At 46.1% G+C, this 23,288-nt stretch overlaps 3 protein-coding genes across 15 annotated transcripts in view; 1 reads left to right on the top strand and 2 right to left on the bottom strand.

The window, feature by feature from the left end:
- Window positions 1–2,048, bottom strand: part of skia (v-ski avian sarcoma viral oncogene homolog a) — a 62,876-nt gene extending 60,828 nt beyond the window's left edge. Inside the window, exon 1 of the mRNA XM_030356735.1 lies at window positions 567–2,048. Within this exon, the coding sequence (XP_030212595.1) occupies window positions 567–1,481 (915 nt within the window). The 5' untranslated portion in view covers window positions 1,482–2,048. The remainder of the gene's footprint in view (window positions 1–566) is intronic.
- On the top strand, window positions 388–22,081 carry si:ch73-70k4.1 (pollen-specific leucine-rich repeat extensin-like protein 2). 5 transcript variants are annotated; one of them, XR_003976793.1, is made up of 6 exons: window positions 4,838–5,064; window positions 5,287–5,425; window positions 5,623–6,266; window positions 7,402–7,559; window positions 18,425–18,603; window positions 21,324–22,081. XR_003976793.1 is itself a non-coding variant. In XM_030356839.1 (4 exons), the coding sequence occupies exons 1-4, from the start codon at window positions 392–394 to the stop codon at window positions 7,472–7,474; spliced, it is 966 nt and encodes a 321-aa protein (XP_030212699.1). In that variant the 5' UTR covers window positions 388–391; the 3' UTR covers window positions 7,475–8,109. The 5 variants fall into 5 exon arrangements, 2 of the variants coding, with proteins under 2 accessions (XP_030212699.1, XP_030212708.1); XR_003976794.1 differs by lacking the exon at window positions 18,425–18,603; XR_003976795.1 differs by lacking the exons at window positions 18,425–18,603; window positions 21,324–22,081 and adding an exon at window positions 17,476–18,377.
- prkcz (protein kinase C, zeta) overlaps window positions 9,097–23,288 on the bottom strand; it is a 76,503-nt gene continuing 62,311 nt past the window's right edge. For 6 of the 9 annotated variants that reach the window (XM_030356812.1, XM_030356803.1, XM_030356794.1 and 3 more), the window contains exon 13: window positions 20,517–21,429. In XM_030356812.1, the coding sequence (XP_030212672.1) occupies window positions 20,953–21,429 (477 nt within the window). In that variant the 3' untranslated portion in view covers window positions 20,517–20,952. Of the gene's footprint in view, window positions 12,284–15,918; window positions 16,035–20,514; window positions 21,430–23,288 lie in introns of those variants that run through there. The other 3 variants (XM_030356761.1, XM_030356753.1, XM_030356747.1) reach the window with 3 other exon arrangements.

The raw sequence follows: 23,288 nt of genomic DNA, 5'->3' as shown, positions 1-23,288 counted from the left end.
TGTGTGTGTTTGTGGGTGGGTTTGGGTGGGTATGAAACTTTAAACCAGACAAGGAAAGGACCCTGCGTCCCCTCGCCCTCATTGAATGCCTATTCCATTATTTCCACACATATTTGAATAACATAATAGTCTGTAGTAAAAGAGGCACGGCTTGTTGTTTCAGCACTTAATTCCCCATTTGTTGGTAAATTAGATTCTATTTATAGTAGAGGCCAATAAAATTCATCTCAAGAGGTGTTTAACAGGCAAATAATGGTTTTATTGACACAGGAGGCGTGTTGTTGTCGCTGGTGGATAATTAGCAACTGTACGTCAAAAAAAAGTGACCAAACCCTTGGGCTATTATTGGCAGCTTCCTACATCTACCCTGAAGCACGGTCAACAACACTGAATGGATCGATCTGGTCACACTGACTGGTCGATATCAGTGAGCTATACACTTCAGGGGAAACTTCTAAACAAGACTCACACCACGACCAACTCAAACCTTTGGATGATACAGTAAGGGAGATGCATGACAAGTTGAGGGTTGTTATACCGCTGTAATAGCCTAAAGCCAAACTCACCCTTGACGCTTTCCTCTTGTACTTGTTTGCGAAGTCGAATTTTTCTTTAATCTCGTCCAATGTCTGTTCGAGGTGCGCCTTCTCCTCTTTGCCCGTGTAATCCTGGCCCAGGAGCAGGTAAGCCCTCCAGTTGGCCGAGTCAAAGCCCCAGTGGCAAGTCCTGTTTTCCAGCGACTTGTGACTGTGCACAACGAACTTGTGGGTCGGGTACATTAGTCTGCAGTCCAGGCACTGGATGCACGCTGCGTTGGGGCTGGTGTACAACTCGGGCACGAAAAGACCCTTGCACTTTCCGAAACACTCGTGGTACACTTTGAAGCTCTTCTCAGTGATCTCCAGCTCCAGCGGGGCGCCGGTGAACTCTTTCTTGCAGTGCGGCGGGTACGCGCCGCCGTAAATCAGGGCGTTGCACAGCCGCTCCGCGTCCGTCTTGGTGATGAGGCCACAAGACGGAGCGGAGAATGGCAGGATCCCCATGACTTTGAGGATCTCGAGTTGGTCCGCCGTGCACCGCGAGCAGTAGATGTGAAGGTCGTCGCACACCGAGTTGATCTGCTGCAGGGAGAAGTCCCGCAGGACCGTGTTGAGGATCTGCGGCAGACACAGTCGCTTCTCCCCGCCGACCACGAAGCACGAGATGGTCTCGGTCTCGAGCACCGTCTCGCACCTCTCGGTGGAGCGGTCCGAGGGGATGAACAGGGGTCCCGGCATCACGGGAGGGGGTGCCGACTGCATGGGCAGATGCAGGACGGGCTCGGGCTCTTTCCCCTCTTTCTTGAACAGGAGGTCATGTTGCCACCTGGCCGAGAATGCCGCAGGTCCGCCGAGTGAGCTCATAGAACTGAGATGGAACTGCTTCAGAGTTTGTTGCAGTCCCGGATGAGGCTGGAAGCTCTGGCGAGTTACCGTCTCCATGTTTTCCCCTCAACTTTGCAAATGGCAATTCTTCTCGTCGACTGGGAGTCGGTCAAATAGTAACGCAAACTCGATGAAATAGGTCCACGTTCCTCGTAAATCCGAGCTCTCCCAGAGTTTGTCGAGATTGCGAAACGCTTCATCAAACATCCACGGGGGGAAAAAAAGTCCCAGACCGAAGAGTTGTCGTAAGCGTAGCCCCCCTTGGGTTAACACTAGGCGGACGGCGACACCGGCGAGACTCTCCGTGCTGCTGAACGCTCCGCACTGTCCATTGCTGGTCTGGTTCGCTGTCCGCTCGCAAACTCCGTCGCGCTTTTAAGTTTCCGAAAAAAAGTAAGTAAGTAAACGAATCGTGTCCGCGTGTCTGTTCTCTACGACAATCGATTAACAAAAGTCGTTAGCCTACTTAAAACCCTATTTTTGCTGTCGAGTATTCTACTGCAGCAGAGACTACACTCCGTCTGCCCCCGCAGTTCGCTATGCCTGTATGGAGATGAGAAGTCTATGAGCTAGTCTCGCTCTCTCTCCCCCGCCTCTCTCTCTCTCTAGTCCCCCGCCTCTCTCTCTCTCTCTCTCTCTCTCTCTCTCTCTCTCTCTCTCTCTCTCTCTCTCTCTCTCTCTCTCTCTCTCTCTCTCTCTCTCTCTCTCTCTCTCTCTCTCTCTCTCTCTCTCTCTCTCTCTCTCTCTCTCTCTCTCTCTCTCTCTCTCTCTCTCTCTCTCTCTCTCTCTCTCTCTCTCTCTCTCGTACACACACACACACACACACACACACACACACACACACACACACACACACACACACACACACACACACACACACACACACACACACACACACCACAGCCCTCCCTCTCTCCTCCTTGGTGTGTTTGTGTGTGTCTGGCTCAGTCATTGAATCCCAGCCAAGAATGTGACTGACTCCGCAGGCAGGCTCGGCTGTTCCAGGAACCAGCCGCCACTCCCCCTCCTCTCGGGTGTAGAGCAGCCAGCAGCCGTACGAGAGGGAGTGAGAAGGGGAAGGAAAGAGGGAGAGAATGGAGAAGAAAAAGCGACCAGAGCTTATGTGAATCATTTGGTTCACGGCTGTAAAAACCAAGAGGATGGGTGGGGTTTTTTGCGAGACGAGTCAAATTTAGCTTCCGAGGGGAAATGCAAATTAAACGACATGGACGCGGTTTATTTTCTTCTGCTTTTCTCTGCTATATTGTTTTATTTTTATTTTTGTCGAACGGCACCAACTAACCGAGTGTCCGATTACATTACAAGAGGAAACGTAAAAGAAACCTTAATATCTTTAATGTTAAAAAAAATAAACTTGTTTTTGAACATTATTTTTAATTGTTTTAGATATTGGTTTATATATAGGCCTACGTTAGACATATGTATACGTTGGATAAGGCTAGTATTAGTAGGTTGGTTATATTTTAGAGTAGTTGTAATAACCTATATTCAGTGATTCGTAATAGGATATGTTAATAGAACAGGCTTTATGAGATCTGTTTCAGTACCTATTATGGTGCAAAGCAGTTACCTGTGATTTATTGTAATACCGCATTTATTCTATTACCACACGTATATTCGAACTAGACAAAATGTTTTTACATCAGCCAACAAAGCAGTAGCCTATTCATAATTCCGTTTATATGCTGCATCAATTCTGCTTAATTAGTTATACTCTCTCGCATCTTCGGAATGTGTGTACCGTGTAGTTAAGGTCAGACTTCCAGAGCAACTTTAAGAATGGTTGTTTACTACTCCTATGGCGTCCCCTAGCCAGATGCGATTATAACTGCAGTTTAATAGGAAGGGCCTAATTTGGGAAGCTCTATGCGCTCCTATACTGCTACTACAGCGGCAGCAGTACAATCAATTGGACATTTATCAAGTTATTATTTGAACTCATTATTGAAGATTCATTGGCTTTTGCGTTTGTACACAATAAATAGAAATTACCACCGGTGAATGACTTTAAAACTCGTATAACACACATTTGTGTGTGTGCGCGTGTGTGTGTGTGTGTGTGTGTGTGTGTGTGTGTGTGTGCGCGCGCGCGTTACCCTCTTGTCAACGTATCATATTCTCAAAACGATTATTGTAATATGGGTTTTGTGAATGGGTAATGGTTATCATTATTGTGTTATTCTTCTGTGTTTCTACATAATATCCCCTGCCTATTTTTCCCGGTGCATTTTGCGGGGCCCTTTCCATCCCAAATTGGACGAGGGCTCGGCTACTTTTTATTCCACATCATCTATCCTGCCCGTAGCCATGGTTACCGTGCACAACATGGGATCACAACTCCTCCTCGACGACATAACATCACTTTCCAAGGCCTAGGCGCCACCCCCCCCCCCCCCCCACTGCAATAGAAGTCATCCAAGACCCAGTCTCTCTCGCTGCCGCTGTGTTTCAGTGCTTAAAGGACTCTGTGGTTGAGGGGAAAAAAGTATTTTACCCTTGTTGGCGACTGAAGAACAAACCCTCTGGAATAGCGATCTAAACCGGGCACCATTCAAAAATTACTGGCCTCACCTTATTTCAAAGTGGCAGGTTTTCCCATAGCGGGTTTTAATCCCTCTCTCTTCTCTTCTTTTCCTTCGCTCAGTTCCAGCTTCTCCTTGTCTTTTCCATTGCATAATTGTAGCCGCTATCCGTTGGTCCCTCGCCTCTGTCCAAAAGCTTAGAAGACTTTACAGAGTGTAGTCCCACCAATAATATGACTTCAAGTTTCCACTTATTGTGTGTCCTTAACCCTATATAGCCTACCGACAGTAAGGTTGTGATGGAGCTAGCACTTGTGCATGATGTCACCTTAATGTTTTGTTGATGCACACCCAGGCCTATGTGAATTTGAAAGAGGAGATTTCATTATTCCAGGCAAGAGGGATATGAATGCGGCCAGGCCTGTGCTAGATCTTAAGAGGTCCTAAGAGGACAAACACACGTAGATACTACTACAATGTTATAATCAGCAGCTATAAAATACCTTTGTATTTTATAGCTTTATTAACTGGCACAAAACACCGTTTTTTTTTCCAATTTACTTCTATTCACATTATAGATCTTTATGCATGTTAGTAGATGGATTTTGGAAAGAAGACAACGATTTTTTAATGAATGAATATTTATTAAACAAATCATAAAATGAATGCATTGATAATAACGTTTTTTCATTGAATATTTTTCATTTGTTTATTAACAATAATATATAGAAACAATAATTTATACAGTACATGATATCATAGCATCAGCCGTAAAACACATTTATCAATTTGGATTATAAATATGCATACAAATTGCCTTGTCGGCTGCGTGTTTCTTATTGGTTGTATTTTAGTGACATCACTGTACAAACAAGGAAGTCCTCGTCTCGTCTAGCTGTGGGATTTACCGCGAAGTTTAATACCAAACCACACATGGCGGACAAATACCCTAAATCTAAGCTGAAGAGAAAGAAATCCGCTGTGATCGAGCCTCAAGGGGACAGATACAAAAAAGATTCTTTGAAGTTTAGTATACCGTTCAATTCCCCTGATCTTACCAAAGAAGTAAAGACTGACAGTAGCAAAGGAAATAGGGGGTAAGAAAATGTAGGGCTTGCTGTTTATTCAACATTAACGGGCTTATACTGGCTCTATACTCTATAGGCTAAATGTGATGGACACATTATGTAAGGGATTTAAACAAGAAACAAGCATGCCAGCTGTTAATTGAATGCAATGTAGCGCTGTACATCATCAGTAGTTTTGGAAAACTATAACGTATCGCCACAGAATCTAACATAAATTTCCCCGATTTGCAGAACAGTGTCTCCAACCCTACCATGGTGGACTCGAAACGATCTGAATTCGTCAGAAAAGCTATGGGCCAGCGCAATAGAGACAGTTCTCCCTTTCCTGGGTTCTGAGCACTGGGACCCCCTCCCAGAACCCTCCGCAGCGGTAAGATGCACTTGCCATCCATTTTATTTCCTCTGTCTCTCTCTAGCTATAGCACCTATGGCGAAGCCCTGAGGGCCATAATAAGCAAAACTTAAGCCAATTTTTCTTTGCAGCACTTTATTTAAAATCAGTATGTTGTCATTGCCTCAGTTCAAAATCCAATTTTAAATGACTATTCTCTTATCAATTGTTTCTAGACTTCCAGGCAGAGCGAACGCCAGCCACCCACTCCAGCCAATGAAGTCCCCCCTTTCCCTGAACCCTCCAGACCCCCAGGATCCCCTCTCCGAAGTCCCCCCCGACCCCTCGATACCCACTCCCCAGCGCAACCCGTCGAACCCTCACCCCCCGCTAGTCCTCCGGTGACCCCTCCTCAGGGCGGAGGAGGAGGTGGGCTCCAGGTCCCAGAGACCACAGCGGCCAGTCCCTCCTCCCTGGTGGTCTATTCACCACCAGGGAGGAGGGAGGACTCGAGACCAGCCCCGACCCAGAAGGAGGTCCCGGCAGGCAGAGAGTCGGTCCCTGAGAAGACGCGGCGAACGGGGGATCTCGCTGGCAGGCCGGTACGGCCGTTCCCGCTTTGGAGCGGGTCCACCGCCAGAGCTTGTGAGCCCCCCCCGGTGGTGCCCCCCTTTTCAGGGGAGCACCTGGCAGAGAGGGGGGAGACGATGAGGGGGGTGCAGGAGGCCATGTTGGATGAGAGGGTGGAGGAGGCGGGACCATCTGGGGCTCAGCGACAGGGTGGCGGCAAGGGGGATGGACCGAAGGAGGCGGAGCTAGGAGAAGGAGGGCGAGAACGAACCCAGTGTTGCCCCATGTGTACGCTGGTGTTCCCAAGCAGGTAATGGAATACGCACCTGGAGCATCATCTGACATTGTGTCTGTTCAGTCATTTAGCAACATGCATTTATCTACCATCATGTCCCTGAGTAGCAGGGAGTCAAACACCCAAACCAAAACCAACCAAAATTATTTTTTGAATTATGACACGAAGATGGGAAAAACATGTATGGCTTGAACACTCTACTAAGTGCTCCCCGAAATCGTGAGAACATTTGAAGATTTTGCCGATTGACTATTGCTTAGCAAATGACGGATGAGATAGCGGATTTGACAGACTTGTCATATCCCTTTGTCCACTTTAGTTTGATTGCGGTTTTTGGAAGGGATAATTCACCGGTTTCTCGACATTTGTGGGGACATGATCCCAGTGTCTTTCTAAAAACTAGACCATCGCAGAATGGATCCCTAAAGGATGTTTCCATTATAAGAGACAGTCAAATTAAAATGGTTTGATTACCTAGACCGGTATTGTCCTTTTTAAACTGTAAACTGTGTCCTGGTTATGGGTCAAGGAAACACATGCTGAGCTATCGAACTAAGGAACATCTTTTGAAATCCTATTTCAGAAGTTTTCTTTTGTATTTTTTTGAGACAGTTTAGTTGTCTTTATAGATGGGTTTATTCTCTAAACAGAGAAAAAAAAAAACACAGATGCCTTCACTGCAACCTTGGCTGTTTCATATAAGTGCTGGTAGATTAGTACATGCTGTAACGTAGCAGGGTGTATTCAGATCGCTGTGTTCAGCACATTTTAAAATGCTCTCAAAAGAGCAGGAGGACCCCTCATGTTTTCCTCCCCCAACTGTGTGTGTGTGTGTGTGTGTGTGTGTGTGTGTGTGTGTGTGTGTGTGTGTGTGTGTGTGTGTGTGTGTGTGTGTGTGTGTGTGTGTGTGTGTGTGTGTGTGTGTGTGTGTGTGTGTGTGCACATGCCTGCGTCCTAGCTCCACCAACCAGTAGTGTGTGTTTTCCACCAGTAATTCCCTTGACAGGAGTGTGTGTGTGCCTTGGCTCGTTTCGGCGGTCACTTCATGGATGTGTGTGCGTGCGTGCTAGCTTCAATAGTTGTGTGTGTGTGTGTGGGCATGCGCTAGCTCCACTAGTAATGTCCTGGCTGTCTCCCTGTGACTCCCCAGGTTCAGCCAGATGGACTGTGACAGCCACCTGGCCCAGTGTCTGTCCGAGATGAACGTCGACATGGCCTGGTGAGAGTGGCTATTGGATGGGGTGGGGGGTTGGCCCTGGCCCTCCCCCAACCTATAGGGTTGGCCCTGGAACGCTCCAAACCAATCAGGTACAACCTTCCCATCACTGACACATTCTGCAAGAATTACGGACATCCCCAGGGCACACTGGGTATGTCCTTACCCAGCGTCAAAAGACATTTTCTTTAACATTGTTTAATAGATTGGTGGAGAATATCAACTGTCTTGACAAGCAATCGATGTTTACTGTTTGTCACTACCTAGAGTTCTTACATTTAAACACGATGTATAGGCTACATGTTATTGTGTTTTGTCTGAGGTTGATCTATCCTAGTTCATTCCGTTGTTTGTCTTTTTGCATTGTTGTTAATATGTCTAGCGTGCTAATGCGCTAGCACGCTACATTCGCCACGATACTAGGTTTCTAGGGCATTGCTAGGGTGTCCTGGGCCGTTGCTATGGCGTTCTGGGTCGTTTACGTGGGTTCTGTATCACCCAGTCTATGCTCTATTGTGCAGAAGGCGAGAAATGCAAATCCCATATGTGTGTCTATTTGAAATCAATTTAGCGTCGGAAATGGAAGTTAATTCCCCCAGCCTAGCTTTGTGGCAATACAATAAACGTGAACTTGAACCTTGACTCGGTTACCGTTAGGAATTTACTTTGTTAGGTGTTGATACCACAAACCGTAGGAGGAGATGTGTGCCAAAAATCTGGCAGATAAGACATAAGAACAATGCCTTAACGTAAGCCATAGAAGAACAACATAAGTAAGTATAATCCAATTGGATGTGGGAAGACTTGGGAATCAGCTCACTACTTTCCCACTAGGTGATCCTGAATACATTAGCCAGAATGCACTCCAGTCAGTTGTTGATCTTTTTGGGGTTATTCTGCTCTATACATTTTGTATAGATTACTTTGGCTAAGAGAAGGGAGTGATGCTCTCAAGGGAAGAGACAGGCTGAGATGGCTCCTTTTTTAAACTTGGTCCTTCAAAAGCTTCTTGTGCTTTGTTCAAGCCTGATAGTGGGCAGCACTACCAATACATTTGCTTAGAAAATCAATGTCCTTTTTTTCTTAATGTTCTTCTTTAATTAATTGTAATATAAGGGATATTTTTGGTTAATCTTATCCAAATCAGTTAATTTAATGAGTACACCTTATCGAGGCAAAATATGAGGAAGGAAAACTGCTAAACAAACCTGGAACTGAGTTGGTAGCTGAGTGACTAGTGTGTTCGAATCCCACTAGACCGGTTGTCAGTTAGATGCTAAATTCCCTAATTTACCTTGAAGTTATTATTATTAAGGAAATTTACTGGACTTTCTTTTTGTGCCCCTCATTTAAATACAAACTTGTTGTTTGTAAGTAAACCTACATATTAAGTAAACTTTCATTTTTAAGTACACAGCTGTTTTTAACCATACCTAATGCTTTGTTTTTCCACAGCTTAATTATTTTGATTTCTGTGCCTAACTTTTGTCACACATTTACAGAGACACACACACACACACACACACACACACACACACACACACACACACACACACACACACACACACACACACACACACACACACACAATTAATTTGAACTGCTGCAGTACACAAAAAACGGATGCTGTTCACAGAAAAAAACGGTATTTGTTTTATAATTACAGATATTTACAGAGATGCATAATCAAAGCAGAATAAAGTACATACAGCCAGCAAATGTTAGAACGAAATAAATCATCATGGTCGGAGCACATTTTTGTTTAATGAAATGTTTTTTCATTAAGCAAACGTTACGTTACTTTAAAATGGCGGCCACTGGGTTGTCAGATGAGGACTCTCAGGTTGTCTTATTGGTCCCTTGAGTAAAACAATGCAACCGGATCTTCTGTTTCACAATTAGACAAAACAAAAGCGTTTGACGGGATTTGACAATGAAAAATAAGAGTGCGAAAGAGATCAACTCAACATTTTTTAATTTATATACTTTTTCAGCCTTGCTGCCTAGGACTGTGTGTATGTGTGTGAGTGCCTGAACGTTTTCTTGTGGTTTGTGGCTAATCAGTGATAGCACCTTATCTTACACAACCCACACACAGGCTTAAGATAGCCCCTTGGGCCTTTGACTCGGGATCAGTTTATTAATCCTATTACATCACTATCAAATTAGCACGGGTCAAACGTGATCAAATGGGGCACTAAACGCTGGGTTGAATATTTTAAAAAGGGCAAAAATGAATGCATTTGAAGAGGGTGGGAACCATTGTTAAGCCCCCTGCGGCGTTATCAGTGCACTTGATGGCGTGAAACATTGGGATGACAAAGAAGTGCTAGGGAGGTTTCGTCATATCCTTATGTCCTTAAAGAGCAACTACACGCCAAGATCACAGTAGGGAGTTTGCCGCCACCTAGTGGTGAATCCTGTCGAGGTCAAAAACGTGCTTGGTTTGTCTCTGTACTTTGTGATGTAGTAACCCATCCAAAAAAAAAATACTTACACTATTAAAAACTCAATAATTTGCTTACATCACAGAGTACCCTTGGTGTACTATGGCTTGTGCCAGTGGCACTCTGTACAGTACATACATCAAATGTAAAACGGGAATAAGCTTGGGAACCACTAGCTTATCGTAGTCAATCAACTTATCTAATTATGTGCCTCAAGCAAACCAATAGTTGGATTTGTTGATTTAAAAAGCAAGACAAAAACACTTTTTGTTCATCAGACCATTCGACAGTACTAAAGTGTGCCCTGATGGATTTTGGCAGCAAATTCACAAATGTGGTCATTTGTTCAATCGCTCTCCAACGTGGTAGTGGGGGGCCGTAGGGTCCTGATACCCGCAGTACCACCCTCCTCCGGTATCACCCCAAGCACACGTGCGGATGAATGCACCCTCGTCACAGAGTAGTACACGCCAGTAACAAGAGCGCCCGTGACTCATTCTGCTTGGAGCAGGATATGGAATGCTGAAACCTTTTTTAAGAAATGGCATTTGGGATTTGGCATTTAGATACCCATTTGCGAGCAGAACGTCCACCTGCCAAGCATCATGGTACCCACCACGTTCTCGTCACTCTGGTGGTCACGGCTGTTGGTCGAGGGACCAAACACCCAAACCAAACCTCACGAACAGCCTTGTGTCCGGTGACGCACGCTATCACAACAACTGTTGCTTCTGAGCGTTAGCTATGGTTACCTGATCCAAAGCATCGATTGCACAAGCCAAGCTGTTCCCTTGTTGTTTTTTACCATTTAGTCATTCAGACGTTGCTTTTCCAGAAGCAACTCAGTTGCTTGAAACCCAATGTTTGACTGGACCATCCTACTCTTTCCGGTTTACTTCCAAAGTTTGGTTATTTGTTACAAACAAGACCAGACCTCGATCTTGCAAGTCGAGGAAAACTCAATGTTGGGGTAACAGGTCCTCCACAGGTCCTAACAATCTGTCGTTCTAGTCTCTGTAAGTCCCAGAGGGCTCTGTCCATGGTTCTTGTCGTGACATTTAATTGATAGTATTAAGTAGTATACTTTGTAAGCATTACTCTCTCTGCCCATTGTGACCAAAACCCTTTATATCATACAGTTGTGCTAGAATTTTCCCAGACTTACGTGAGCTAATAAACTGAAGTCAATTAGATTCTGGACCTCAAATCAACATTATAAGTGGTTTGTATTTTATTATGTTTGTTTTTTAGACCAGCTAATGTGATACTAGCTAACGACCTATACAGCGATTAGGTGTAATCAGAGAGATGACGCATACTGTAATTGGATCTTCGAGGCACTTCTTAAATAAAATGTCTTCCACTTGTTTTGAACAATATTATTCTTTTTATGTAAAGATGATGCTGATTTGGAGAAAAACAAAACAATAAAAACGATCATGGTTGAAAATGTGCCACTTGCATCAATAGAAAGGCAACCATTTTAGATTCACTACCTACATTATTATACACAATAACTTATCAGGTTGGTTTTTTCCTTTGTCATTGTACATTCTTTTTACGTTGAAGTCCTCGCCCCTTTAAAAGGGACGAAAAAAACCCAGATTTTCCAAAAGTGAAGTGAAATAAATAAAAGTGCACATTAATGTTCAGCTTCTGACATACAACTGTCATTTTTTCCGGCGCTAGGCGGGTTGTTTGCGACGATGACTACAACAGCGCCTTGAATTCCACACCGAACTTTCAACGCGGCCGGTCGTGTCGACATTCGATCCGGCAGCGAAAAATAAAAAAACAAACAGACTAAAATGGCAAGAGTTCTTAGCATGTGTATTTGTGTGTGTGTGTGACGGCTGGGGGAGGGGGGGGTTCGGTAGCTGGGGCATGTTCTTGTAGTCCCATCCTCCAGCGTTTTTTGTGTTTCCACTGCGCTATGTCACCAAACGGAGTATGGCACCCCCTACCAGTGGAGTGCAGTACTGCTATGACCAGATCAGGATCTGCTCCGAGCTCCGGGGGCCCTCCGTATGGCTCCAGTATCAGAGATGAGAGGGGGGTTGTGTGTGTGGTGGGAGGGTGGGGGGGGGTTCGATTCCCCTGCTCCACAGTATTTGAGAGAGAGAAAGTTGGCGAGTGAGTCAGTTTTGGCCGGGCGAGGCAGCTTGGACAGACAGTAGGTGGGCGAAGCATGACATGTCCCTCCCTCTCTCTCGCTCTCTCTCTCTCTCTCTCTCTTAGTGCTCTCTCTGTGTCTCTCGGTCCCTCTCGCTCAGTGCTGTCCTCATACAGACTCCTCAGTGGAGAGCAGCAGGGGGTTGATGTATTCGAAGCCCTCAAACTCCGACTGGTCTATTCTCTTGATGACGTCCCTGCAAGACACACACGAGGGGGAATAAGTCACTGCGACATATAGATACTGTTAGTCATTCCCTCATTCACTTTGTGTTGGGATCGTGTGTGTGTGTGTGTGTGTGTGTGTGTGTTGCATGCATAGGTGTGCTCGCTAGAGGAACACTCGTCAGTACGAAGGTGATGTGCGTCTAGTTAAAGGCCTCTTTCACAGGGTTACCACATAACTATTCCCAGTATATTAAAGTACATTTATACACAAAGGACATTTTGTTAACATAGGCTGATGCTATACAACCACCAAAACTGTACAAACGTGTGAAGAGCAATGTGTCGACACAAAAACAATACATAAGGTGCATACCAATGTGGAATCAAAGTATATCATAGTGCTGTGTGACGAAGGCACAGCTGCTAGCCTAGCATGTAGCCTAGCCTTCGTCCTTGGCGGGCTAGCCACCTATGGCAGGGTACAGTGTAACACGGGAAACCAGACTCATCTACTGGGTCAACCATGGTGACTTTCCCTAATTCCCCTGGACTGGAATAAACCTTGTCACCTTGTGACTGTACCTTGTGACTGTACCTTGTTGTTCAATTCACTCATCGTTAGTTTGTTCGTTTACGGTCATACAGTTTTTCCACAAAAACAAAAACCGAGAACCTAATTAATAGCAAATTACATCATTCCACTAGTGCTCCTGTTTGGCTAATCTGTACCCAGGCAGTTCCGGACTCAGTGTTCGCTGAATCTCTCTTATCTCACGAGGGGCGTTCTCCGCCCGGGAAAACGGGGAGATGGAGAGCAAACAAAGAGAAGGAGGGGAACACACACACACACACACACACACACACTTGTGCCCACGCAAACATACACACACACTTACAGCTTAGATGAATCATGGGTAAAGGGACGGAACGCTGTGAACTGCTCTCTGATTGGCTGAGGGAAAATAAATGCTTTTCCTTGGCGACCCTGCTGCAGCCTCCAGTGTAGCAACAGGCTCTTTCCTAATCTCCAGTGGGTTTGTGTGTGTGCGTCAGGGTGTGTGTGTGTGTGCATGGTTGTGTTTGTGCATGTGTGCGTGTATGTGTCTGTAAATGTATTTACATGTTTGTGTACGTGTGTGTGTGTGTGTGTGTGTGTCTAAAAATGTATGCGTGCGTGTGTGTATGTTTGCATGGGGTCTATATATGTGTGTGCGTGTGTGTATTGATGCATGTGTGTGTGTGTGTATGTGTACGTGTGTAGCAGTGAGCAGTGGGAGGCGATGGAGCCGGTGCCCAGAACAGCAAGTCACTTTGGCTACGAGGGTCTTGGATAGCATTCTCTCTCTCTCTCTGGGCACGCTGCTTTCTACCTCCCCTGTGTCCCAGTCGAGTGGGGTCTCCAACCTCGGGGCCAAGGACAACGCTGAGCCCCCCAGCACATAAAGGGGCCAGTGTTCTCCCAGTGTGTCGGTCTGTGTTCCAGGGTCTGACCGGCGGACAGAACTCCTATATTGTTCTTCTGAGCAACAGCGGCCGTGTTCACCGGCCTGTTGTGCGAGGCCCATGTCGGATACTTCCAGAGCAGAGAGAGACAATAAGAAGGTTTGTTTGTTTCGTGCGTCTTGGCAGTCGGCCGCGAGGGGCCGGAGCCGAATGAGGGAATACAGGAGAAAAAAGGAAAAGAAAAGGGAAAGAAAAAGATTGAACGAGCAAGGGAAAGGCTTGGGGGGCGACCAAAACAAACACAAAATGTCTTCCTGGTTTATTTTTTTTTCTTCTTCTGCATTTATTTATTTTCCCCCCACGAGTTTGAAAGCATTAGCAGATGCTTTGTGAGAAGCAAGGGATTAGTACAGAGGAGGAAGAAGGAGAATGAGGAGGATACATGAGGAGGAGAAGGATGAGGGGGAGGAAGAGGAGAGGGGGAGGAAGAGGAGAGGCGGCAGAGGTAACAGTGGCTTGGGAGGAGGAGGAGGAGGCGGCGGCTATGGAGGAGTTGGAAGAAGGATTAGAATGAGGAGGAAGAGGAGTCAGAGAGGAACGAGGATGATAATTCGGAGGGGGAGGAGGAGAGTGAGGAGGAGGAAGAGATGGTCAAAACGAAGATGAGGAGTAGTACAGGTGGAGGGTGAGGAAGAGGAGGAATTGACTAGAGGAAGGGTGTAGGAGGGGGGGAGGATGATGGCGCTCACGTTTATGTTTTTCACTCCGCTGAAAATGACGTTGTTATTCCTAGTTTTCCACCATGTTGTTCCTCCTGGGTTCACGAGTGGTTTATTGGAGCGGATGAACTCAGAGCCCCAGAGTGGGACCGCTCTCTCGGGTCAGAGCCCTGCAGGTTGAGCGGCGGGCGGTCCGGGGAGTTATTGGTTTTGGACCGAGCCGAGAAGCAGAGATTAGAGAACACAACATCCTAGCCCGGGCCTTCACTCCGACCATGATGAAGATGAGGAAGACGACGACGACGATGATGATGATGATGATGATGATGAAGTCAGGATGCTGGCACATGTCCTACCTCCAACCGCTTTGTCCCTTCCTCCCCTCTCTCTCCCTCCATCCCTCCTTCTGTACCTCTCTCTCTCTACCTCCACGCTCGCCTCTACCTCGATCCCTTCCTCCCTCTCTCCCACCCCCTCCTCCCTCCCTCCTCCCACCCTCCCTTCCTTTTGTCCTCTGCCAAAACCCATCAAACGAGCCAGTGAGTGGGGGGCGGGGGAGGGGGAGGGGCTGGAGGAGCTCAGAGGGGGGGTCTGCGTCAGCAGGCTTCGAGTGGCTTCCTTCACGGTGCCCTCCTCTCCTCTCGGAGCTGTAATGGGTGACATCAGCCCACTCTCCAGTGGAGGGGAGGCCAGAGAAAGGAGGGAAAGAAAACAGAACTAGGGCGGAGAGAGCGAGACGGGACGGGTCACCAAGTGGCCTTTTGATGTGCACGCACATTTGATGCCAGTGTGTTCTTCTCTCCCCCGACCACTCTAACACCTCCCTCACTCTCAACCCCAACATATATAGGAGAATGACGTTTAGGGTTTTTTGCACAACGTTGTCTAGTTAGAGTGTGGTTACACTGAGAGATGGGAGGGAAGGAATTCCTTATTTCAAGCATATTATCGTGGTATAAGAATGATTTAAACATGCGTAATGATGTGTTAAAATAGAGCAAGTCGGTAGATTCTGACCACATGGTTTGGGATTTAATTTTGACTTTCTTTTGAAAATGATTGGTTGACACAACGGAATCAAATGACAACACCGTGGAACAAAAAGTATTTGCTGGAACGATAGAGACAAGCGGGAGTTGAATAAATAACAGTTTCACATGGCCCAGTGAGCTGCACTGGGCCAGAACTGGAAAAAGGTCCTCAGAGCTGGGAGGCTGGGGGGAATAAAGAACCGTACTGGTTCTACTGCGCCACCTGCAGTTTAAACCCTCAAACGGGCCGCTCTCATTGGTTATTAATCAGATACAATAACCAATGAGGTTAGTAGGTCCGTAAGCTCTGTTCTCCTTTAAACTGTTTAGTTTGTTTCTTTTCCTGGAATTGTATGTGCTTTAATAATGTTCTAAAATATGTGAAAGTTCTAAACAAAGGATCATTATGAATTACAGTTTCACTCCTCGCTCACGGATCAATGGGGGGGGGGGGGGGGGGGGGGGACTTACTGGTCGTCGGGCGTGAGCTGGACCGGCTCGTTGGTGAACTGGGTGTCAAAGTTCTCCAGTCCGTAGTCGTCTGTGATCTGAGGCTTGAACGGGGGAGTCACCTGTTTCTTCTCCAGCTGAGGGGGGGAGAGAGCACATTTATTAAATGCTTATGAATCTGAGAAGCTTTTCAGCAGCAGTTAGTTGGGTTCATTAGGGTCCTAGTCTCTCAGGGAAGACGAACGGACTGCAGGGTTTCTGTAGCTCGTGCTCAGGAATTCACGCGCCTAAGGTGTGAAAGTTGGCTTCATTCTGAGAAGGCTCACAAATCCGATTTTTCAATGAAATCGGGGTCGCATCATAATTGTTTTTGACCAATCAATAGCAGTACCTAATATACTCATCCTGGGGTCAACATAAAACATACAAATAAAAACGAAAATAAAAACATAGAATGTATAAACATTAGACAATTGTAAATTTAAATGATTAATTTAAATGAATGAATGATTCTTAAACTTGTTGAAGATGGTGTGGGTTAGAATGTGCTAGGTATTTATTACACGGCTCTTCACAATGCCGTGGTACGCTCCGTTCACTTGCATGGGCCCTTCACAACTTCCGGCGGTATATTTGATAATTCACCGTTGCTAAGTATAATTGACCGCTGTCCAGGAAAACAAAGGATTTTTTGCCTCTGATGACATCTTTGGTACCACTCTGCTAGTAGTCCGGTAACTTGTTCAACCCCAGCGTCTTCGGTTGCTAAGCGACGTCAACGTCTTTGGCAGACTATTTCTCTGCTGATCAACACTACGTTACAAATAAATTGTAAAAAGACACACCTTGAAGTTATTATTTCATTCAGGCAAGTAGCCGTGTAATAAGCGGGATAATGTATAGAACGTCGCCGGTCATTATCGAAAATAAGCCCCTTCAGGGCGAAGCAAGACACCTCCGCTGCGGGTCGCTGTCCTGTTCGCCCTGTCGGGGCTTATTTTCCCGATAATGACCGGCGTTCTATACATTATCCCTTACACATGGCATAAAGTTCAGGGTTTCTATAAATCCCATAGTAGCTGGCACAACTTTCCCCTTACTCTGCCTTTTCCTCTTACTGTGTCTCTCTATCATTACCCCTTGTTTCATCTCTGCTTCTCTATCCCCACTCTTTCTTTTCTTTCCTCACCTTCACTCCCTTGCTGTCACCCTCTCGCCCATCACTTTTCACCTGCGGCACCCTCCAATATCCCCTCTCTCTCTCACTCTCTCTCCTGTGTATGTTTATCTCTTGTGTTGCCAATACTTTCATCTTGTCTCATGTAACTCTTCAATGGCTTCTCTCGCCCTCCCTCTCTCTCTATCACACCTCCCTCTGATGTGGCACTGTTTGTTGGTAATGAAGTCTCTCTCTCTCTCCCTCTCTCTCTCTCTCTCCCTCTCTCTCTCTCTCTCTCCTCTCTCTCTCTCTCTCTCTCTCTCTCTCTCTCTCTCTCTCTCTCTCTCTCTCTCTCTCTCTCTCTCTCTCTCTCTCTCTCTCTCTCTCTCTCTCTCTCTCTCTCTCTCTCTCTCTCTCAGGAAGTGGCCTGGGGGCCAGAAGGGAACATAAAAGGGTTGAGGGGAGCGGGACCCCGGGTTTCAGAGGGAGGCCAGGGGTCCTGAGATCACAGCACCTGTCAGACCCACTGAGTGTGTGGGTGTTTGTGTGTGTCCTTGCGTCTGTGTGCATGCATATGTGCGTGTCTGTACGTGTGAGAGAGAGTGTGTGTGAGTGTGTACTGTATATAGGAGAAAGAATCAACAGCCCTGGTTGATTCAACTGCTGCTCCTCTTCTACATTTTCTGACTTAAATTCTTTAGTTTTTTGTTATTTTTTCTTATTGTAGTAGTGTTCTTGATTTCTACTACTGCACCCAAAGGAGTTACTCATTAAAAAGAAGCACATATACACAAAGACACACAACACAGACACATGTACAAAAGTCCCCCGCTTCATCGCCTTTCAAATCCCACCCGGTCGATTCCTCCCTCAACATTTCTTTGCCTGCATGTCAAAGGCCAGACAATAATGCGCCGATAGAACAGGGTTTTATCTAATCTTCCATCACCAGGACAACTTTTTACAAGAGCATTCAAACAGGAAGTTAGTGCCTCTGCCCTCAGGCAGACCACACTGTGTGTGTGTGTGTGTGTGTGTGTGTGTGTGTGTGTGTGTGTGTGTGTGTGTGTGTGTGTGTGTGTGTGTGTGTGTGTGTGTGTGTGTGTGTGTGTGTGTGTGTGTGTTTTCTTCTGTTTATGTGGAGTGTCCATGAGTCCACATGCATTGTGCGTGTGTATATATGTGTGCGCGCCGCCATGCGTACGTATGTGTGTGTCTGTGCACCCGCGTGCATGTGTGTGGGACAGTAGTAGCCGGGCGGCAAATGATATTCAAGCATGTCACCCCCCCCCCTACCCCAACCCCCTCTCCCTCCCTCCCTGGAGAGTGGCATGTTAGTGATTAACATTAATATTAATATGAATGCAGCCGTCAGGAACATGAGACGGGAGATAAACAGCGTGTCAGGTGTGCGGGCCCCCGGGAGCCCCTCGGAGAGAGACGCAGCCGGCTTGAAGGGCAGAGCGAGCAACGGGGCCGACGCTGTCATTGACGTCGGCCCCCCCCCCCCTAACAACTCTCTACACTCTCTACTGCACCCCTTTCAGGTACGCGGGGTGACAGGGTGAGGGTGCTGGGGTGGAGGAGCTGCCATGTTGTGGTGTTGACAGGGTGACGGTGGAGTGGGGTGGGGTGTTTTTTTTTTTTTTAGCCCTTGATGTCATAAAGTCGCGCTCAGCGTTTGTGTTGCGCTTGATGGGTCGGCCCTGTCAGTGCTCGTTAAGACTGCTTTTATTAGTCTGTTTTTATACGGATCCACCCCCCACCACACACACACACACACACACACACACACACACACACACACCCCTCAATGCTTGTTGGCTCGTTAGGTGTTAACTGTGTGATACACAGTAGTAGAGTATTCCCTGGGACAGGTGGTAATGAAGTCCGTCCAGTGAGTTCAGGGCATGGATTTTTGATTGGGGTCTTAGTTCACCTAGACTGGGTTCAGAGTTAACCTAGACTCTGCATATCGCCCCCCATCCCACCGTCCTGCCACATAATGTACGCACTTATTGTATGTCGTACTTAGTTATAGTACTTTGTTGTGTAACATCTTATCCTAGCTATCTTTGTTGCATACGGGAGATGGGTTTACCTAGTGATTGTTAGTGCTTTGCACCTGGTTCTATGAATGTCCTTACTGTACCGACAGCAATAAAAAAAAAAGATTCTGAGAAATGTACTTATTGTGAGTCGCCTCATTGTAAGTACTTATTGTAAAGGGTCTGCTAAATGCCCTAAATGTTAATGTCTTCTAGGCAGGACACATCGTCCCTAAAAACACCAAACACAGAATCTCATCTCCAAGATTCTGCCTTTAAAGGATCTTTCAAGTTTTTGGATTCTGCTATTGATATCATACCGTATTCCAGAATGCCTTTTTCTTTATAAAAACAAAATTAAAAAAACGTCCAGGAATATTGGACGGTATTTCCACAGAGGGGAACGTTACTTGATGGGGTGATAAGATATCCGCTGCGTGATTGGTTGAGGTGGAAGCAGTCTGAAAACGATCCAGACTATCTGAAAGGGTGTCCCCATCGTCTACACAATCTTGTCTGTACTTCATGCGCAGCGGCTGCATTCATGTCCTCCTGCAGGTCATCTTAATCTAATGTACCCCCAGGTGCTGGCTGGCCTCGTTTCAGCACAGACCCCCTCCCTCGGAGGTTATATATAACACGATGGGCTATCTTTTAATGCAGAGCACAAAGGACCTTGTATAGGGCGACAAAATGTAGTCCAATATATAAATAATAATAAAAAATATAAATATATACATACAGTGGGGACGGGATGGTCTAGTGCTAAGCGTGTTCAACTAGCAAGATAAACCTCAACCCTACCTGCTCCTAATGTAGTTCACATCTGATAAATGACTGAATACTGAATACATTGGTGTGTATAGTAGATTGGTTGTGTCTCCTAAAAACGATGTTATCCAGGTTTGATTATCTTTTGCGATTCAGTCAGTTCGACCATCGTTGCTTTTTCAACATTTAACACGCACGCACAAAGACACACACCCGCACACACACACACACACACACACACACACACACACACACACACACACACACACGCACACACAGACATAGGGATTGATCCACTGAAAGCAAAGTTTCCAGATGCAGAAAGTTGAAGTGATGGCGGTTGTGTGAGAAGGCGCTCCCCTATCATCATTAGCCGAGCCTTGCAGAGAGGTGTGCTGAATATTGTATGGACCCCCATTCCACTTTCATGTTGCGTTCAAACACCCATGTACGTCACTCCCACGCCACCGATCAAGCAACTTCTGCTTTAAAGCACACACACACACACACACGCACGCGCGCGCGCGCGCGCACACACACAAAGTCGAGCAGTGTGTGTACGCATATGATTAGGAATTCACTTTTATTTGTGCTGTTGCTGTGAGAGAGGGCAGACTGTGCACCATGTCTACAACCGTCTCATCCATTTTTTAACACACACACAGACACACACACACATGCACGCACACATGCACGCACACAACAAAGGGCCCTGATGATGGTGATGACGTTAAGACAAACAATAGAAGCTGACAGTCATTTTTGGTTATTTAAATTCCTCATATCACAGACAACTGTTGTAAAATTAAAATACTCCAATTAATTCAGATCATAAAGCCAACCAAAGAAAGAATTGTTGGATTGTGGTTGCTGAATTAGCAGGGGATCTCGTTTAAATATTGAAATGCCGCTCAACAACTGTACAGTAGATCCTTCCTCAAAAATAGCTTGCCATGTACAGGAAAGCATTAGCATAGTCGGGTACCACATTGCCCCCCCCAACCCTGAGGAGACAGTATCTTAAGGAAAAGAAGTGGTCGCCCCGGTAACCAGAGGGATGGATGGCTAGTTTGATCCTCAGCCACACATTGCTAAATGCTGAACTGCCTCTGAGCAGCAAGCCCCACCGCTGTCCCACCCTGACTGTTGGCTACCGTGCACGGCCAGAGACATGCTTGTCCACGTGTGAAAGGGTGAATCTGTGTATGAATGTATGACATGGTGAATGTCTGACTGGTGTATGTCTGAACAAGTCTGTGGGACTATCAAGGCATGCACGCATGAATGTGTGTATACATCTGTGAACTTGTAAATGTTTGCATGTGTGAACGTTTGAGTGTGTGAATTTATGATTGAATGAATGTATGTCTGTTTGTGTGGGTGAAAGGATGAAAGTGCAGACAGCCCGGATAACACTGTCACCGGGTGAACTGTCTTTCTGTTTACAGGCTGTGGGGGTCTCACCTGCTCCCAGTCGATGGTGCGGAAGAAGGTGTGAGACTTGATGTCCGTGAAGCCCGTCTCCACCTGGCACCCCAGCCGCTCCTTGGGGTCCTGGGGAGGAGACGCAGGTCATGTGACCACCCTGGTTCCATTGTCTGTGTGATCTTCAAACCTTTGGCTGGATTCACACGTGTGGTTTTCTGTCTGGATCTAATGTTCGCTGTATGCCACTTGGGATAAAACCGTCTGCTAAAGGGAATGTTGAATAGTAGATTGTCTTTATTAGCATTGTGCGAGCCAATAGTGTAGTGCTAGACACACTGTGTTTTTCATCGTCTTTCAAGCACAACATGAATCTCTTGTGTTGGTTTGTATTCATGGTTCACACCCTCATGTGGGAAATCAGTCAGTATGGGAAATATATACATGAAGAGAACATGCTTATTAATTGTATAAATGATTAAAGCCTGGATTTAATCATTTAAAAAAACTTGTAAAAAGAAAACTTGTAATAGCACAAAGTTTAATTATTATTTTGTTTTAATCAGCTGGAAGATAAAGGAAATCTGCTATTTTAGTTTTTTTTTATAATGATGTGAATTATTTAATTCATATATATTTTTTCTATATCACATCGAGTTTTTGAATGAACAATAATTGGCAATAAGGGTGAGGTACAGCCTTACTAAAACAATATCACAAATACACAAAATGCTACTAAAGTCATTAAATAATCATAATAAGCACTGCATGAAATAATGAACTAAAGCATCAGCATTTTGTGTTGAGGCGGCCAGGACCACCGCCCCAACGTTAAACTCTCCCCCAATAACTCCCCCCTCCCCCCCGTATCGCCTGTGGCATCAACCCCGCGGTACACATGGTTATCTGCGTCTGCTCCAACCCCCCCCCCCCCCCCCAGTTGATTACGAGAAGGGGCAGGGTGATGGGCCAACGTAAACACGTGCTCCACGCTCAAACCCAGATCCACACACAAACCAACACACAAACACCCTAAGGCATGAGGGTTAAACAGGGGGCTGTAGTAGACCAAACAGACCTGCCATCCACTTATCCTACAGCAGGTCTCACAGAACGAACAACATCTTCCTTTACAGTTTCCTTTTAGCAAACTGTCTCCTAATCCCAATCTCATGTTAATGGGACTGACCCACTTTCAATGGCGTGAGCGTTATTATGTGCATATTGAGCAGAATGAAGAAGGGCTGAGAATCTGGCGTTTAGAGCTTATCGTACTTCTATAATGGGAAGTCTACGTACAGCAGGATGTTGGACAGAATGCAAGAGGAGGGCTGATTGGACGAGATCATCCAAAAACGACAAAACCAAGTACCATTTCCATCCAGCTGTATGTGTTAGGGATCTGTGTGCTAGCCAGCGGTGAGTTAGTGATCTGTGTCCTAGCCAGCTGTGTGTGAGCCAGTTTTATGTTAGTGAACTGGGTGCTGGCCAGCTCTATGTCAGCCAGCTGTGTGCTAGCCAGCGTTATGCTAACCAGCGGTGTGTGTGTGTGAGTTTGCATGTGAGTGTGTGCACATGCGTGTTTATGTGTGTGTGAGTAGTGAGTGTGTGTGTGTATGTGTGCGCATGCGTGTTTATGTGTGTGCATGGGGGGTGTATAGCCTGTTAGTGAGCTCTTCACAACATCATCACGTTAACCTTCCGGTTGTGGAAGAGGAAGTCCAATTGATTAGATGATGATGTACAATTTACCAAAATAAACTGCATTTCTTCTTGGAAGAAATATTGACTAATGTGCCCGTGGAGAGGAGCTAACGATATGATAAAATGGACTTGACTTGTGTGGGCATCTGTCCCACTCAAGGCCAGCTCTGGGCCAAGTCTGGAGAGGGGCGAGGGAGAGACAGAAACAGGTGGAGGGAGAGGGGAGTTCGGAGGGAGAGAGGAGGGGAGAGAGAGAGAGAAAGGAGAGATAAGAGAGAGAAAGA

This window comes from Gadus morhua, chromosome 1 (genome assembly GCF_902167405.1).
Source record: "Gadus morhua chromosome 1, gadMor3.0, whole genome shotgun sequence".
NCBI lineage: Eukaryota > Metazoa > Chordata > Actinopteri > Gadiformes > Gadidae > Gadus > Gadus morhua.
Note: the sequence above shows the minus strand (reverse complement) of the source record. Positions and strands in the feature narration are given on the sequence as shown.